The sequence below is a fragment of the Astatotilapia calliptera genome, chromosome 6 (assembly GCF_964374335.1).
Source record: "Astatotilapia calliptera chromosome 6, fAstCal68.1, whole genome shotgun sequence".
In the NCBI taxonomy this organism is placed as follows: Eukaryota; Metazoa; Chordata; class Actinopteri; order Cichliformes; family Cichlidae; genus Astatotilapia; species Astatotilapia calliptera.
Genome location: NC_137427.1, coordinates 19,990,073 through 20,006,915, shown reverse-complemented (window position 1 = coordinate 20,006,915; position 16,843 = coordinate 19,990,073). Strand labels below are relative to the sequence as shown.

Genomic DNA, 16,843 nt, shown 5'->3' with positions numbered 1-16,843 from the left:
AGAACGAGTCAGCAGCTTCAATTTTGAAGACATCCTGAAATCTCACATTTTATTGGACCACTGGTTGAGCTTGTCTGTCACAAGAACATACATCAGTATCTGTAATTAACACTGCTTTGTTTTAAAATGATGAATTCACTGCACAAGAAGTGTTGTCATTATGGGTAGACATCTGCTGTAGAAAGGAAATTTCACCACCTCTGGTTTTGAGCAGAGAAACAAAGGAACACTGAGGAAGCATCTCGTTGTGGTGTTCAGCCAGAAGGTCCAAGACAGATGATAAGATGCGACTTAATCTTCAAGACAAAGTTCAATTTAACTGATTCCATTCAAAACTACACTGACGTTATTGCCACTGTAGGCACTACAGACTGATCGAAAGCCTTCTTTTTAACCTGGAACTTAATGAAAGGGAGAATTATAAACCTGGAGAAAGACTTTCTGGATGACTACTATTCATTATTGATTATTTAACCAGTGCACCATTACTTAGAGCTCATCAATACAGGCTCAGTCTGACCCAAACAAACCAAAAAAAAAAAAAAAAAAAAAAAAAGCATAACAAGTAAATAAATACATGTCACAGACATTCATGAACAAATACAACAAATCATGAACAGCAAAGATTTTCTTTTAAAACAAATGTGTTATAACACAGGAGTGTGATCCCAGATGTTTAATGTCTGTCAAAATAAGGCTTTTCTATGTGTGAAACAGTAAACTCACGTCAGTTTTTGTATTGTTAATGAAGAACATCTTGTTTGCTCAAACTAATGTCAGTGTAGTCATTACCCAAGTATTTATTAAGGTAGGTAAGACTAACAGCTACAATTTACTTTTTTTTTTTAACCCATTTTTTGTTTTTAAGTGCACCACACACTGACGGTGTCATTTTACACCCGACTGACTGCAGAACAACTTCAGCTTAACCTTTAAGTAAAACAAAGCTTGTGTGTTGCTCTCAAATGCTGGGTGATATCCATGCCCCGTGTTTGAAACATGTTTTATAATGAGGCAGTCAAAGTGATGGAGGGAAAAAAAAGAAAAAAAAAAAAAGAATCTGCAGACAAAATGATAATCACTATCTTTGGTGGTTTTGCCATTGTCCACTTAACTTCTCGCACCTTAAAATTATACAACAAATCTTGATTTTTTTTAATTTTATTTCTATAGAGGGAGACAGAAAATAATTGGAAAATTTGTGGTTGGCAATATTCTCAAAGAACTCAGAGGACGAAGATGTTGCGAGGCCTACCAACTACTTGTTTTTATTGTGCCAAAAGTTTAACTCACAAAAAGAAAAAAGTTGAACACAACAACTAAATGGGTCTGTGTGTCGGGAGTTTAAAGATTCCTGTAAACACAGATTTTAGTCAGACTCGCTGCCACAAACAGAAAAAAAAAGGTTAATAATCAATTAAGGCATCGACACAACCAGAGCTGTGCATTTCACCAGAGTAAAAAAAAAAAAGAAAAAAGGAACAAAGTATATGTACACAGGTATAATTATAAGTGCTACTCCTTGTGTTCCACTGGCTAGATCTTAGGCAACAGGGGAAAACAACAACAAAAAAACAAAAACGGAACTGGGACCACGACTGGCTTTTCTTGCTCCATGAAGTACAAGAGGGGTTTGTGCTAAGGCAAGGAGTTTTGACTTTGTCAGGTAACATCCTGAGGGAAAACTCTTGGCCCATGCCAAAGCAATTGGGGTGTAACAATTTACATAAAAGAAGGGAAATAAGGACACAAGAGGCTTGAGGATGACATTGAGGGAGGTGTCAGGGAGTCTCGCCATCGGGGCTGAAGTAGTACCTGACCGGAGGACCAGGGAGGTCCTCATCTCCATCTGCCTCGGGAGCAAATGACACAGTAAGGTCTACGTAGCGGCGGTCCACTGATGGCTTGATTAGTTTATGCATCCTGTGAAAAATCAGAGGCAAAGATAGACGAATAAATGCACTGTGAACATTTCAGCAAATTGAAAAAACAAAACAAAAAAACAACGATGTAATGAGCACATGTACAGGCACACACCTGGAAGTTTAGACCAGGAAAACACTATGTAGGCAGTGTGAGGGAAGTGTGAGTGTCTCTGCTTTAATCTCTTGTTTAAGAGTATCCACCCTCCCGATTCTGATGTGCCCTTAAGCAACACATTCATTGCCTACTCCCTTCAAAAACACTTATTATAAAAAGAAAGACGAAATAAGGAAAAGTTTGGAGGAAAACACATACGTCAATTTGAGCCTCTTGGAGTGTCCAGGCATCACAGGCACATAGAGCATCTTTACACCGTGGACGACCATAGTGGGTTCAATTCCATACTTTTCCTGTAAATAACAAAACAGCTCATTAACGAAAATATTCTCTGCAACAACAAGAATCTGAGGAAGAATACAATAATCTAACAGCTGCAAATCACTGGATAATGGGAGTAAATGCTTCATACCCTGACAGCATTCATGAAGTCAGAGAGAGTGAAGTCCTCGTGGCCAAAGACAGTCCAGCAGTCCCAGATGGTGTAGTAGATGTTGTTCCTGGAAGAGATGCAATGGAGCTGTTACTACATGACATTATAATAATAACATGGTAAATGTAATTTCCCCATGGATGCTGTGATAGTGCAACAGTAAGTGGTCACTAAGAGTGCAGGACTTGAAAGTTTCAGTACACAGAATCCAAAAACAGCAACATCTTCTTACAGAACAGTCCACTGGAAGTCGGAACTTCATAGCATCAGTTAAAAATCTGAGATCCCCTTATTTCACAAGAGGTCACTGCTGTGGATGGATCTGCATATTTGGCACAGACATTTACTCCGGATACAACTCTCCGAACCCTTCTTCCAGGCATTAGCACCGCACTGTCTTATGACTCCGTGAGGCTGGATTTGCGTTTCCCACTGGGATCTTTCGCGTGTGAGGCGAACATGTTAACAACTAAACCATGGAGCCACAACTGAGCTCATCATTGACTCAGGAGACACAAATGCCTTAGGAGGAGTTTCGGGAAGCGCATCCGGCATATTAAATTTTTTTTTAAAAAAGTGACATGAAACGTGTAGAGCAACGCACTGTGGCGACCTCTTGTGCTGCATCACAATGTCTGGATGAAATCGTAATTTGTCGAAAGTCCCATTATTCTGTGGAGGTGTGATAAAGCGTGAATATGATGAGTGTACCTGATGAGTGTCTGTTTGACTGCAGCAGGCTCGGTAAGAACGACTACAGGAATGGCCAAGTTAAAGAAGCAGTTTTTGTGCGATTCAAACCCGAAGCCTCCAACCACCTTGATCAACTCCAGCGCCACCTGAGTGCATCACATTAATACACAAGGTTACCATACCATTAAATCAACATTTTAAAAACATATTGTACACCTTATTCTTCAATCAAAACATAACCTAATGGATGATGAGCATTATCTGCTGGATGCAATCCTTAAAAACCACACGAGTATCTCAAGGTCTGTGCTCACCAAACCAGCCACTGCAGCTGTTGCCGTGGCAATGGCGGGGATTATCTTCCCAGCAATGCGTTTGGTCTTAAGTCTGTCAGCTGGCTCAATGGAGTACATGATGGCTCTGAGAGAGGATGCTGATGCGACAAAGTCCATGTGACCGTTGCTGTCATCATCCTTTTCAAACTGAAGTGGACTCATCCGTAACCGTTCTGCACAATTTACAGGACACACACTCCAATCGTTAATCACAAATGTAACACTCCAGCTTTCACGTTTTCAATTTGTCAGTCAGCTTGTGTCTCCTTCAGACGTAAAAAAAAAGAAAAAGGATATGTTGAGTATTTGCATACCTGGTGTGACCCTGTCAGTAGCAATAGCCTGCTCCAAATGAGTGATGGCGTCCCTTTCCTCTTCACTGCTTAGAGGCATCTTTATCTGATCAGGCTTCCTTGCCGTCTCATCTGTTTCTATGCACTGGTAGGGACAGAGTCACATCAAAAAGATTAGGGTGGTTTGTTTTCTGGTTTTGTTTTGTTTTTTGTTTTTGTTTTGGGGGGGGGGGGGGGGGGGGGCTTGTTTGAAAGTGTAAAGTTCAGATCAACAGAACAGCTTACTTTTTCTGAGGGCCTGTACTCTGGAATCTTGACATCTGCAAGAATCCTGGTAATAGCCTCTTCAGAAAGATCCTGAAAAACACAATCGCACAGTCAGTAAGTCATTACGTATGTGTGTTGTGTATGTGTGCGATTAGATTTAAATGCTTGCCACCCACCCTTTCTGAATAAGGGATGTTATAAATCCCTGCGAAGAGCCGGGCAGTGCTCACAATGAAAGCAAAGTGCCTGATGGGAACAGAGGAGAGTTTAAAAGTGAATATCTGAGTATATTTAGCTTATCGGTTAGCAGAAGGGCATACTTACAAAGAGTCTTTCAAGTCAAATTCAAGAGGTGTTGGTGGTCTTTTTGGAGACTGCCAAAACAAACCTGAGGAATTGGGAGATTTTTCACTAAATACTTTTACGTGCCATTTATGAATTAGCTATACCCGTTAATTTGCTTGATAACTTGATTCTGGTTTCCATCTGATTATTTAACACTTACTTCCATCTTTTAACCTTGTGTCCAGGGGGAAAGAGTGCAGCAGCTGTAGGGCCTACATGAAAACAGCAGTAAAGTGAAAAAACCGAAAAGAAAAAAAACAAACAAAAACCAAACAAAACATAATCGTAAACCACACAGCCCCTTCGATAGGAATGTGTATTTTCATTACCTTTCTCTTGAAATATTTCTCAAATTTCAGACGAGCAACAGCAACGCATTGTTCCCACTGAGTGGGCTGTCTGCTCAGCAGCTTCATGACCTGGAATGACCCTTCCAGACTTTCCCCTGCCTGCATCCTCTACACAGACAAACACACACAATCAAAGTTGTTTTTATTGATTAAACAGCTGCACTGCTGGGGTGATTTTCATCAGTGAAAACTGCACTTGTGCCTTACCTGCAGCACCACCTCAGCCGAGGAATGGGTCTGCCAGAACGAGTTGTACATGGAGGGCTTGTGGACAAAGGCACTCTCAAACTAGAAAGCCAAAAATTTAAAAAATTAAAATTAGGAAGTACACTCAGACTTTCAAAACAATAATTTGCAGTGTGGAAAAAGAATACTGTTGGGTCTTTCAGCTGCCTGACCTTATCTCTGGCCCACTGGATGGTGTGCTCTATAACAGAAGGGAAAGACTTGAGAGTGCAGAATGGGATCTCCTCTTCTGGGGGGTCCCTCTGGGAGGCAGAAGAAAAGCGATTTTAGGTTGGTGACGGGACTGCACATGTCCAGCACAGAAAACCAATAACATGAGCCTCTTCCACAGACTCACATGGCTATTGTAAGACTCTGTCAAGTTTGGCACAATGATTTCGGTGTGCCCTTTAGTTCCCATGGTGCCAGAGTCTAGGAGAGGCCTCTGATTGGATACACAGCGGCTGAAAATACATAAGTTACAAAAAAGGAAAAACTCTTTTTAAATGACAACAAATACTTTATTAAACTGCAACTTCTAGATTCATGTCATGACAATGGTAATCATGAGGTCAGGGGTCACAATAATCACACATGGATTCTGCTTCACTTTGGTTCATTGAACATCGAATACTGAAGTGAATGAAGTGAAGCTGTTCATCGTTACAATGTCTTCACCAACCTGTCCACATATCTCCGTGCCTCTACGTTGTCCAGCGCAGTGACCACTATGTTTAATGAAGAGTAGAATGAGTCATTGTAGATGTTCTCAGTAGCCGGACACACCTTGTTGAGGTGAGCTTCCACCTGTAGGTCTGGGTTTATATCATGAGTAGCCTCTGCTGCTGTGGTACTTTTGGGTTTCTAAAGCAGAGAGGAAACAGACGGCTTAAATGCAGCAATGCGCTGACCAAGCCCGAGCCTGACCGGTGCAGAAATGCACGTCTATTCACCTGTATATGATGTGGCCTGAAGAGAAACTGCCTATTGAGGTTAGACTTTTCTATGAGGTCTGGGTCTGTGATGCACACCTGAGAAGTTAAATATGCAAATGAAATTCCAGTAAACTTTTCACAGTGAGGTAAAACTTAGGTAAATGCATAAAGAATAAATACCCACCTCCCCTGAGCTCTTGGCCAATCCAATTCCAAGCAGGGCGAAGTTTTTCAGCATCTCACAGCCTATTGCTCCACAGCCAACCTATAAAATAATTTATTTTGGGGTAAACTAGCATGATTCAATAAAAACCTTAAACACATTGAGAACTTCTAAATCTTACCATAAAGACCCTTAGCTTGTGTAGTTGTAAACACAGTGAGTCACCAATGCAAGCTCGTAATCCATCATATCGATCACCCCTAGGGGAAAACTCCTCAGCAGAAAGAGGCTGAAGTGGCTTGACTACCTCAATAGCGTCAAGATAAAACTAAAAATGTGATAAAACAAAACAAAACAAAACTGGATAATAAAACATTTTCTTTCAGGGTTGGAAAACGGCTTACAGTGAGCTATAAAACCACAGCTTCAAATTTAGTGACCTACCCATTGCTGCAGGGGTGCAAACTTCCCTGTGATGGCCTTAAGAACTTCCTGACTGGCTAAACCTCCAACAGCTGCTGCTAATGGAGGGAGAGCACCCCTTGCTGTCCTTGAAAGGCAGCGTACTAGCTCAGTATTCACAGAAGCCTGGGAGGAAGGAGTCACAGAGGAGAGGAAAAGAGAGTATAATGTTATCACACCAGTGTGCATGCAGTCATTTGTCAGACAATGAGTGGCTGCCTTTGCAGTGATGAAATGTGGAAAACAGTAAAGCTCACTTTGCTCTTGAGAGCTGCATTCACTTCCTCAGTCAGCTTTAGTAAAACCTCAGCATCCTGTAAACACCTGATGACATCAAAGAAAAGGCGCTCTTCAGTGCTTAGCAATCATATCGCACAGAGAAAGCAGAGCACAACATTAGACTGGAGGGTAAAAAGTACTGATCTGATATGGAAATTTTACTTACCCAGTGTTAGGAAGTCTACTGTGCTGCTCCTGGAAGGTGTCCAGTGCCAACATGCCAGCATGGATTTGAAGTGGGGCCTGAGAAGCAGATTTAAAACAGGACTGAAGAAATCGGCTTCTTAAACTCAAAGAAAAACAGGCATTTGTGAACTTGGCTAAGAAACACTGGGTCTACGTTAGTTTAACCTGTTTTGTAAACCTAGTTAAACATCAATGTGAAAGAAAGGGTATCTCTGCTCTGTACATGTTTCTATTGTTTAAACGTGAAGGCAGTATGTTTAAGCATGTGGGATACTGTCAGGAGAACCAACTGTGTAGCAAGAGAGCCATGGGAAAGTTTTGATCAGTTTCTAACTCACACTGTTCTTAGCCATGTGAGTCACGAAGCTGCAATAAAACGATGTTTAAATGTCACACTATTCCCCTCTGTAGGATATAAGTTTCTACCTAGTTTCCTCTTACCTCTGGTTTACTGAAGTCCGGAGTCAGGACCCGAGGTTCACACAGCTGTCGCTCTAATGTTTCCTGAAATAAATATTGTGAGTTATTGTTAGCATACACACAAGTGATGGTCATTTAAACATATCTGCATGTTTTTAAATCATAACTGGACAACACTGTTAATATGAAAACTAGTCTACTTACAAATCTGTACATTTTAGGGGTTTTCACCATGACAAAGAAACCTCCATGTGTGTATGGTTGTAGCTGAGATGTGTCTCCTATTGCAAAGCTGTGAGAAGAAAGGACTATAACCACACACACACACACACACACACACACACACACACACACACACACACACTTAATATGAACATACATATAGAAAACAAGTCACCAAAGACATTGCCAGATACATTTTTGCATTTGCGTCCAGCAAAATAAATAAAAACACCAGTTTGAGTTTGTACAAATAATAACAATAATCTTGGAGACGCCGCTGTTATGCATTACAGTAATAAAATTGTAACCATAGTACCTGAAACCTGCCGAGATGTGCCGTTGAGCTCCACCATGCCACCGACCTCTCTGAAAACAACACTCTGCCCTGTCTGTAGGCCGTGGGGTTGGTTGTCCATGCAGGTTACCATCCCAGGATTATCCTAAAACAGTTTGCAGAAAAGTTCACCCAAAGTTCGCTCATTTACTGACTAAGCAGAAGATTAACAGGCAAACTTTACTGCAAATTGTAGGTGTTGAATTTTTTGAAGAAAAGCTGGAACAATTTATTTATCTGTCATTTTTTATTTTTTGTGGGGTGTGGTCGGGGGGAATACCTGAGTGATACTTTGAATGAAAACCTCCTTGGGCTCCTCTCCTGTGGGGTCGAACACCTCAAACTCTTCTCCAAAATCACAAAACACTCGTGCACAGATACCGTACACGTCACAGCTGATGAACTGAAGCAATACACACGCAACAGTTTTGGTTAATATTTACCCATCTGTGAGCTCTCGCAGTGCAACTGTAATGCATAAGCACAACAAGGAGAGCAGACTTACTCTGATAGGGGGTTGTTGTGAGTGGCAGAACTCATTTACTCTCTTCTGTAGGCTCAATCTGGCCTCAGTCAAAATCACACACTAGAGGAGGAAGCAGAGCAGACAATAAACATTATCTGGAGTCCATAGCAGACTATGCGGTAGAGAAGAAAAGCAGTTACGTACAAGCATTTTATTTTAAATTGAATGCCAGTTGGTGGCCAAATACATGATCGATATAAAAACGAGATCAACCCTTCGCGACTTGCTGTGCCGTTATGAAATGCCGACCTTTAGGTTCAACATTCCTTTAGACCAGGGGAGAAACATAACTAGAACATCTGTAAGAGGCAGCTGTGAAGTGAATCACACTGCTGGAGTAGCTTCATGAGTTTTATTGACATTCAGAAATGTTTCTCTATGATGAAATCTTTCTATTGGAAACTCTTGTTAAGCCACATTGGTCTTCAGGGAAGGGGCGGGTGTCTTCATACTTCTCTACACCTCATATTTTTAATCACTAGGGGGTTTCTGAGGGCGTGGGAGCAACCTATTAAAAAAAAAATGTCTGTCCTACTAACCATGGGTTAGCTTACAACCCGGAGTCTGAAAGGTAATGACTTACCTGGTACCTTCTGAGAAAACCGAGATCAGTGTTGTCGTCAAGAGCAGAGAAAGACATGTCAACGTGGACATAAGGGTTCAACTCTGCAACGTGAGGGCACACTGCCTCCACCCTGTGGGAGAAACACAAGGGAGTGGGTAAACATGAGAAAGTATCTGAGTTAGGATGCACCAGTCTCAATGTTTATACCACCTATCACTCTGATACCTACTCAGAGCTGTATCAGGTACGCACTGGTCAATCACAATTATATTCAGTTAAACTGAACTAAAATGTTATTCTTTATTTGGTACATTAGCACAACATGAAACTAACAAGAAAGGATCGTCACTTTGGTGGCTTTCACTGTTTGTGACCTAATTGTGATTTAACAGAAACCAAACAGTGATCAGCTGAGCTGATGACAACAGCAGACAATGGTGCTGTCCCTGTCAGTGTCACCATTTCTGTATCGTTGTGTAGTTTACACAATTACGGACTGCACTAATCAAGTTGTGCAGTTGTAAAGTTTTTACAACTGCACAACTTGATTAGTGCAGTCCGTAATTATCTTGTGCAAGCAAGGAGGGTATGGTTAAACAGACATACACAGTAACAAAGGGGAGCAGCAATAGCTTAAATGTATCAATTCAATTTAAGCACAGACCAAGATGAAAGGAAACAAGTTCAAATTAATTAGGTTTTGATCTTGTTATTTTGTCATTTTAATAATGACTGTTTCACATAAAAAGAGAATGGTTTGCAATGTATTTATTCAGCAATATTATCAGCCCGCTCCTTTAAGGCATCTTCATGAGGAATGAATAAGCTACACTGGTGCATGCCTATTTAAGAGGGTAAGGAGAGTCCTGCCCGTGGGGTTCATTACCTCCTCCTCTGGCTCAAAACATCCTCTTTGCGGATAAAGAAGTTGGAGCCAAGATCCCAGGTCTCACACTGTTTTGTGTCATGAAGCGTGACTGCCTGTACATACAGAGGACAAACAGGACAATAGGTTCGAACAATTATGACTACAAGACCTTTGGACTTGCAAGATGCTGAGAATGACACATTGCTGTAATATTAAGAGAGCGCGCCTACCTTTACACCAGCCAGGACAATATTTTTTGCTGCGAAACCAAACCCAAAAGATTTAGAGTCATGTTAGAGTTCCTTGCATGGCTCATACAAACACCAAACCATTAAATATTGCCTACCTATCTCTACTCCCATTCCTCCCATTCCACTGAGAAAGACTGAGGACTGGGCCATCTGGTGCATGGCACTGTCTCCAAGCACATATCGCTGGCGGCTAAAGAGTGAGAGAGAGATGAAGAGTCACTGTGAAGGAATGTGCTAGAAGGACGAATGGAAACACCACGAACAATAACGGCGCTGGTTGTAATATAAACCATTAAAAAGGCAAATTATAAGGATGGTGAGGCTTGCCTGTAAAGAGAGTCGTCAATCTCCATCGAGTCTGTAGCCATGGTGGGAGGGGAAGGGGGGGAGAGCAAGTGCCTCAAAGATAGAGATGCTTCCTGTTAAAAATATAAATAGAGTAATTAACCTTGTCTGATTGAGCGATATAGATTTAAAACCAACGCCCTGCTGTTAATGAGCCGCACAGCTAACTAACTGTTGATGCCAGTTAGCTGTCAGCAACATGGTTGACCCCACCGAGCTGAGCTGACCTGAACTGAATTAACCAAGCGGCTTTAAAAAAGCCCGACATTAAAGGGGTTAATACACGTGCCTTAGTAAAGCTAGATGACTTATGAAGTTGCCGAAGCTCAACGCTAGCGGCTACAGCTAGCTAATGCTGCTGCCCGGTGCCGGTTACGGAGACACTTCTCATAAACTCATTAAAAGTGGCGACACAAACACGAGGCTACAAATAACTCCAGGGAGTAGACAAATGTTTAAGGAATAGTTGTTTCTATCAAGCAATATGTAAACACTGCTATAAATGTACTTAAAATTAGTCAGAATATCACACGCAGGTACCTGTCAGTAAGCCCAGCGAGCTGCAGCGAATGAATGGCTGTGACTGGTTAAAAAACTTGGAGTGTTTCCGGGTTAACGCACTCACGTGGCCAACGTCAACCAATCATTTCACGGAAACTTCTAGGACTATATTTGTGAATAAACGTTACTTATTTTGTGTTGTTGATAAAATAACAAACATTTATGATGATTTACTAGATTTCGGGTGACATTTTTCTAAAGAATAAAATTTCACCATTTTGTTTTCAGAGGTGTAATCTTGAGTTACCACCCATTTCTTTTTGCTTGCTTTTTAAAAAACCTAACACTGATCCATGACTCATTCAATAGCTAAAAGGCACCAAATTCAAGGATCTAAACGTAACAGACAACTTAGAAAAATACCAATTTTAAATGGAATCTTTAGACACTTTGTTACAAGCAGAACCCCCCCCCCCCCCCTTCTCCCCCACAAAAACACAGGATTTATTTGCTGAAAACTTGGCATATCTGAACATGTTGTGCAGTGTGTCTTTAATAATATTGAAGAAACTGAGAAGTGGGGAAAAAAACAAAATAAGTAAATTAAATTAACAATTTTTTAAAAAATAAAACAGGTAAAGCATCTAACAAATATCTGACACAGGTCCTGGGAGATGCTTCTGACTCTTGATTTAATAAATCTACTGTTCACTGTTTCAGTGGCTGTTAAGAAGCCAGTCTAGTATTTACTGTCATATTCCCATATATCATTGTGATGTTGTTTATTCTATTACTCTTGTTCTCTTCTGCTTGCTTTCTTTTTTCTTTCTCAGCAGGTGATCCAGGTGATTGATATATGCATTTTTTTTCTCTGCCCGTTCTGTTGGTTTTTGTCTTTTGCCCTTCTCCCCCGTCCCTCTTCTCAGCTGTTTCTCTTTCCCTCTTTCTTTCTCCCCTTCTTTCCCCCAGTCAAGTCTGTCCCGTATTCAGTAAGTGAAAATAAAATAAACAATAAAAGGTGAATCAAATGGACCATTACGGCAAGGCTGGGATGGTCAGTTTGGTAAAGTAAATCCGTTGGGCATCTTTCTTTGCCTTTAGACAACAATTCTGATGGCAAAAGAGCCAAACGGGACAGGCAAAAAAAAAAAAAAAAAAAAAAAAGAAGCCAGTCTTAAGGAGGGGAAGCAGGGAGAAAAGCTCATCAGTATGTGCAGAAGAGGTCGGAAGAGAGGTAGAACAGTTAGTGTCTAAGTCAGTGTTTACAAATTATAAGTGATGGTCTGTAAAACACAGTGGAGACTCTGTCATGGTTTCAATCTGCACTTCAGACAGTTGTGTTGGGGATTTTGTCAAAACAAATTGAATTATCAACACACATTTTGAACAACTACCAACAGAAAAGCTCATGATTGGCAATGGCTAATGCAGTAAAAGCATACCTGGTTAGAAAAACACACACTATCAGTCATGGACTGGCCTCCTCAGAGTCCGGACCACAACATTACCGAAGCAGTGTGGGATCATGTTGACAGAGAAGGGAAGAAAAGGAAGTCAACATTTCAAGAAGAGCTTTAAATGTCCTACAAGAAGCCTGGAGAACTATTCCTGAAGACTACACAATTAAAGAAATAAAGGTTAAGAGTGTCCAGGCTGTGTTAAAGAATAAATAACACACTGTTCTACCAATAATACTAAGTACTGACTTCCGAGCTCATTAGAATTGTACAAACTCTATTTTTTCCCCTTATATACTGTATTTCTATGTGTGTTTGCACATGTTTCAATAAGTTGCTGAGTCTATTTCGCGTTTTCCTATAAAAATATAAAGTGATTAAGAGTGTCTTAAGACTTTTCACCGTATAGATGTATATTGTATATGTGAATATGGTGACAACAATGCATTCTATTCATAAAAGAAAAAGATAGCACAAAAGTAATACCTGTAACACAATAATGATTTTAAGGTCCATCCAACTGAAAGCAGGACAGAAACAGCAGAAACATGTCAGAAAATATTGCCTTATCTTAAATCAACCTTGTCGATGATGAGTCTGCTTTATCGCTTTGGATTTGAGGTGTGACAATACCTCCTCCAGCCATTACGGGTTAGGGGTATTTTATTTTTCAGTTTGAGAAAAAATAAGCAATCAACCAAGCAACAACTTTTCTATTTTCATGACAACGCAGGCAGGCTCGTGTTGGAAAAAGCCAGATATAAAAACTGGTCGCAACCAGTGAAAGCAGAAGATAAAAAACAATGTTCAGGTCCCCCCCCCTCATTTAAAGAAACAAAGTTCACCAGCTAAGTGAAACATTTACACCACAACTCGATGGAAAACACAATTCTGGTACTGTCTTTGTCGCAGCGGGTAGGTATGCTTGTGCCTCCAGTTCCATAATCAGAGACAAAATTGGACCGATTTTTGCTTCTTCTTTTTTTTTTTTTTTTGGGGGGGGGGGGGGGCTAGGGATAAGTATCTCTAACCTTCAGACCTTCAGACTATGCAATGGCCTTCAGACTCCCGCCCTTTTATCATATTGGTTAGTTCACAAAGGAGCCTCCCCCTTGATCTGCAGCCAGAATCACACACAAATCCCACAACAGTCTCCAGAGTCTACTCATCCTACACTGTGGACACTCTGCCCACGCACTTACGCTGCAATGTGGTGCAGTCGCATGGCACTCCGTCGGCTCCAGAAGATCGCCGTTACTCCTTTGAACATTACCGGGGGTCTAACAAGCAACATCCAGAGGGAGATGTCAACCCTGCCACGCGTCTACGTCACACGACAGATCCCACCTGAGGGCCTGAAGATCCTCCGCAAATCCGGACAGTGAGTATTTTTTTTGTATCCTGTTATGTCACTTAAAATAACAAATTTTTTAGCATTTTTATGTAACTACGCGATGTGTGCCGCAGGAGATTTGACAGTGATCACTTTAAGCAGTTTGAATGTCTGGTCTGAGGTTCATCATTTACTTTGAACAAACATGACTGCTAATGTTTGCCTTAAGGTCTCGTCAAATAAAGCACATAGTCTAAAGGGTATTCCCTGAGAAAGAGAACTGCACAAATGTTTCACTGCACCTTAAAATCCCAGGATTTCTATGAAAAGCACTTTGAGATTATGTATCTCTAAGAAGAACCATTATCTGTATATAAATGTGAAACCTGTGCTCATGCATTTGGGATTTTTTTTGTTTTTTTCAAAACTGGATTTGATTTAAATCTTCAGTCATGTGATTTCTGTTTCCCTAGGGTGCAGTTTGAGCTGTGGGACTCAGATGACATACCGGTGCCCAGGAAGGAGCTCCTTCAGAAGGTCAAAGGTGTAGATGGTCTGCTTTGCACGCTGACAGAAAAAATTGATGCGGAACTGTTGGACGCTGCAGGTCTGCCCTTTGCCTTTGACAAATAACCTAAATGCAACAAACAGCCTTGCATGTCTTTATATGTGTGATGTATTCCTGCAGGTCCAAACCTGAAGGTCCTCAGTACAATGTCAGTGGGATTCGATCATCTGTCTTTGGATGAGCTGAAGAAACGGTGAGTTCCCTCTTTCTGTTTTATTTTATTGTAACACGTGTGAATGCCGTTCATGGCTCTACTGAGAGTGATCTTCCCTTTATGAAAAAAGGTTCTTAACATGCAAATAGGCAGTGAAATATTCATGTAACGTTGTATGCAATGTTTATGTTCCCCTACAGAGGAATCCGTATAGGTTATACCCCTGAAGTCCTGACAGATGCTGTTGCTGAGTTGACAGTAGCTCTGCTGCTTGCGACCTCCAGGAGGCTCATAGAGGCCACACATGAGGCCAAGACGTACTGTCATATACAAAATAAGATCACACATGTGTGGAAAACTTACTAAAACATACATGCAAAAATGCAAACTGTGCAAAACAAATTCTCTCTTTCTCTCACTGATGCCAGTGGCGGCTGGGGCACGTGGAGAACGCTGTGGCTGTGTGGTTATGAGCTGGCCAACAGCACTGTCGGTATTCTCGGACTAGGCAGGATCGGTAAGCAGCACGTCACTAAGACAACCTTTACATCAGCGTATCGTCAAACTGCCATTTCTGTCAGTTATGAGCTTTTTACAGTGTGTGATTGTACTCAAAGGTGTGGCCATTGCTGAGCGTCTGGCACCTTTCAAAGTAAGGAAGTTTATCTACACAGATGTGGCCCCCAGGCCTGAGTTGGCGAGTGCCATCAATGCAGAATATGGTAAGGAAGACCCAGCAAGGACGTTACTCTATGATATGTGGACAAAAGATCCCCTGCCAACAGGGCAGATGAGAGGCAGGTTTAAGGGGCTAGTCAAAAGATAAGGCTACTTAAAACCTTTTGACTTTTTATAAGTCTTTCTTGAAGTCCTAAGAGCCATCCACAAACCTAATATGATAAAAGTGATATTAGTGCATCTAGTTTAGTTTTCATCTGATTCCTACCAGCTAAAAAGGTTTGTTTTATTTTAGTTTTCAGTTTATTTTTAATAACCTTGCACTGTATCTTGTTCTAGTCTCTTTTGATGAGCTGGCAAAGCAGTCAGATTTCCTGGCTGTGTGCTGTGCTCTAACACCAGAGACAAAGGAGATCTGCAATAAGAACCTCTTCTCCAAGATGAAAAAGACTTCCATCTTCATCAACACGAGCAGGTATCCCTACCTGATACATGCATGACCCCAAGAGTGGTCTGTGAGTGTTGTGCTCATTAATTACTGATTAACCTGATGTTTAACAGGTTATTTTCCTTCACTGATCACCATTTAATACACAAAATGCAAGGTAGCGGTTTTAAGAAATGACCATTGTGTTTCCTCAAATCCAAATATTCACATTTGAGATATTAGAATTGCTCGCAGTTTCACAAAATGACCTCCACAGTTGACTAGTTCACTCACAGGAAATTAGAATGACTAATCATTTAACTTCTCGGTGACTTGCATCTGGAGAAATGGATATGTACTGTAGGCAATCAGCAGAGAGGATTCTGCCCTTTGAGTCTATAACTGACTTTGCTGTTGTGCAGAGGCGGGGTGGTGAACCAGGAAGACTTGTATGAAGCTCTGTCCACAGGGCAGATCGCAGGAGCTGGATTAGATGTCACTGTTCCTGAGCCGCTGCCAACCAACCACCCACTGTTTACGCTCAAAAACTGTGGTGGGCATTCTGCTACTTTGAACAGGTTTTTAAATCACACTTGGTCCTCTCTGCCTATCATTAGGTTTTAATATTTTCTCTTCCTGCAGTGATTCTACCCCATATTGCGAGTGCCTCCTATACTACCCGTGATGCTATGTCTTCCCTGGCGGCAAACAACCTCCTCCTGGGCCTGCGAGGGCAGCCGATGATCAAAGAGCTCAAGCTTTAAGAAGAAACAGCTTCCACTCTGAAAAAATGATCAAATAGTGGATGATTAGTTCTACTTACTGTTCAAAATATATTTTGCTGACTGAAGTAAATCCTTGCAGTGTTGCAACTGTCTCCTTTTTCTTTAGTCTTCAGTTTCACATTTTTTAGTTTGGGATTCTAGAGTGCTGTGAAAAAGTTTTTGCCCCCTTTCTGATTTTCAAATTATATGGAAAAAAAAGTGATTCAAACCTAGCAGGCCCTGGGTGAAAAAGTGATTGCTCCTATAAACCTACTGGTTTCCCACACTTTGGCAGCAAGAACTGCAAAAAGATTTTTACTCATCTCTGTGGAGGAATTTCGGCTCACTCCTCTTTGCAGAATTGTTATATTTCAGCCACATTGGAGGGTTGGCGCATGAACAACCTGGCTCAGATCATTGTACT

At 41.2% G+C, this 16,843-nt stretch overlaps 2 protein-coding genes across 2 annotated transcripts; one reads left to right on the top strand and one right to left on the bottom strand.

The window, feature by feature from the left end:
• Nucleotides 1-21: 21 nt before the first annotated feature.
• uba6 (ubiquitin like modifier activating enzyme 6) lies at nucleotides 22-11,155 on the bottom strand. The gene is made up of 32 exons (XM_026170908.2): nucleotides 11,078-11,155; nucleotides 10,520-10,611; nucleotides 10,288-10,382; nucleotides 10,172-10,200; nucleotides 9,960-10,054; nucleotides 9,092-9,203; nucleotides 8,488-8,568; nucleotides 8,263-8,385; nucleotides 7,965-8,088; nucleotides 7,631-7,734; nucleotides 7,448-7,510; nucleotides 6,987-7,063; nucleotides 6,799-6,865; nucleotides 6,524-6,667; nucleotides 6,261-6,407; nucleotides 6,101-6,181; nucleotides 5,935-6,012; nucleotides 5,664-5,845; nucleotides 5,340-5,445; nucleotides 5,155-5,244; nucleotides 4,964-5,044; nucleotides 4,736-4,864; nucleotides 4,567-4,618; nucleotides 4,386-4,449; nucleotides 4,238-4,307; nucleotides 4,080-4,151; nucleotides 3,816-3,939; nucleotides 3,481-3,674; nucleotides 3,185-3,312; nucleotides 2,453-2,540; nucleotides 2,239-2,333; nucleotides 22-1,923 (listed from the first exon to the last, which is right to left on the bottom strand). The coding sequence occupies exons 2-32, from the start codon at nucleotides 10,558-10,560 to the stop codon at nucleotides 1,782-1,784; spliced, it is 3,078 nt and encodes a 1,025-aa protein (XP_026026693.1). The 5' UTR covers nucleotides 10,561-10,611; nucleotides 11,078-11,155; the 3' UTR covers nucleotides 22-1,781.
• Nucleotides 11,156-13,363: 2,208 nt separating this feature from the next.
• grhprb (glyoxylate reductase/hydroxypyruvate reductase b) lies at nucleotides 13,364-16,527 on the top strand. The gene is made up of 9 exons (XM_026170906.2): nucleotides 13,364-13,876; nucleotides 14,302-14,435; nucleotides 14,517-14,589; nucleotides 14,751-14,867; nucleotides 14,979-15,067; nucleotides 15,168-15,272; nucleotides 15,568-15,703; nucleotides 16,078-16,208; nucleotides 16,298-16,527. Exons 1-9 carry the CDS (start codon nucleotides 13,704-13,706, stop codon nucleotides 16,417-16,419), a joined length of 1,080 nt encoding a protein of 359 aa, XP_026026691.1. The 5' UTR covers nucleotides 13,364-13,703; the 3' UTR covers nucleotides 16,420-16,527.
• The last annotated feature ends 316 nt before the right edge of the window (nucleotides 16,528-16,843 follow it).

What these genes read in the sequence shown, in the direction of transcription:
- uba6 (XM_026170908.2), bottom strand. Translation starts at nt 10,560, where the DNA reads ATGGCTACAGACTCGATGGAGATTGACGACTCTCTTTACAG. An exon ending in ATGCAGCTCTCAAGAGCAAA is followed by an intron (nt 6,668 to 6,798) that starts GTGAGCTTTACT and finishes CCTTCCTCCCAG; the next exon opens with GCTTCTGTGAATACTGAGCT. An exon ending in TCCAGTGGGCCAGAGATAAG is followed by an intron (nt 5,045 to 5,154) that starts GTCAGGCAGCTG and finishes TTGGCTTTCTAG; the next exon opens with TTTGAGAGTGCCTTTGTCCA.
- grhprb (XM_026170906.2), top strand. Translation starts at nt 13,704, where the DNA reads ATGTGGTGCAGTCGCATGGCACTCCGTCGGCTCCAGAAGATCGCCGTT. An exon ending in ATCCTCCGCAAATCCGGACA is followed by an intron (nt 13,877 to 14,301) that starts GTGAGTATTTTT and finishes CTGTTTCCCTAG; the next exon opens with GGTGCAGTTTGAGCTGTGGG. An exon ending in TCTCGGACTAGGCAGGATCG is followed by an intron (nt 15,068 to 15,167) that starts GTAAGCAGCACG and finishes TTGTACTCAAAG; the next exon opens with GTGTGGCCATTGCTGAGCGT.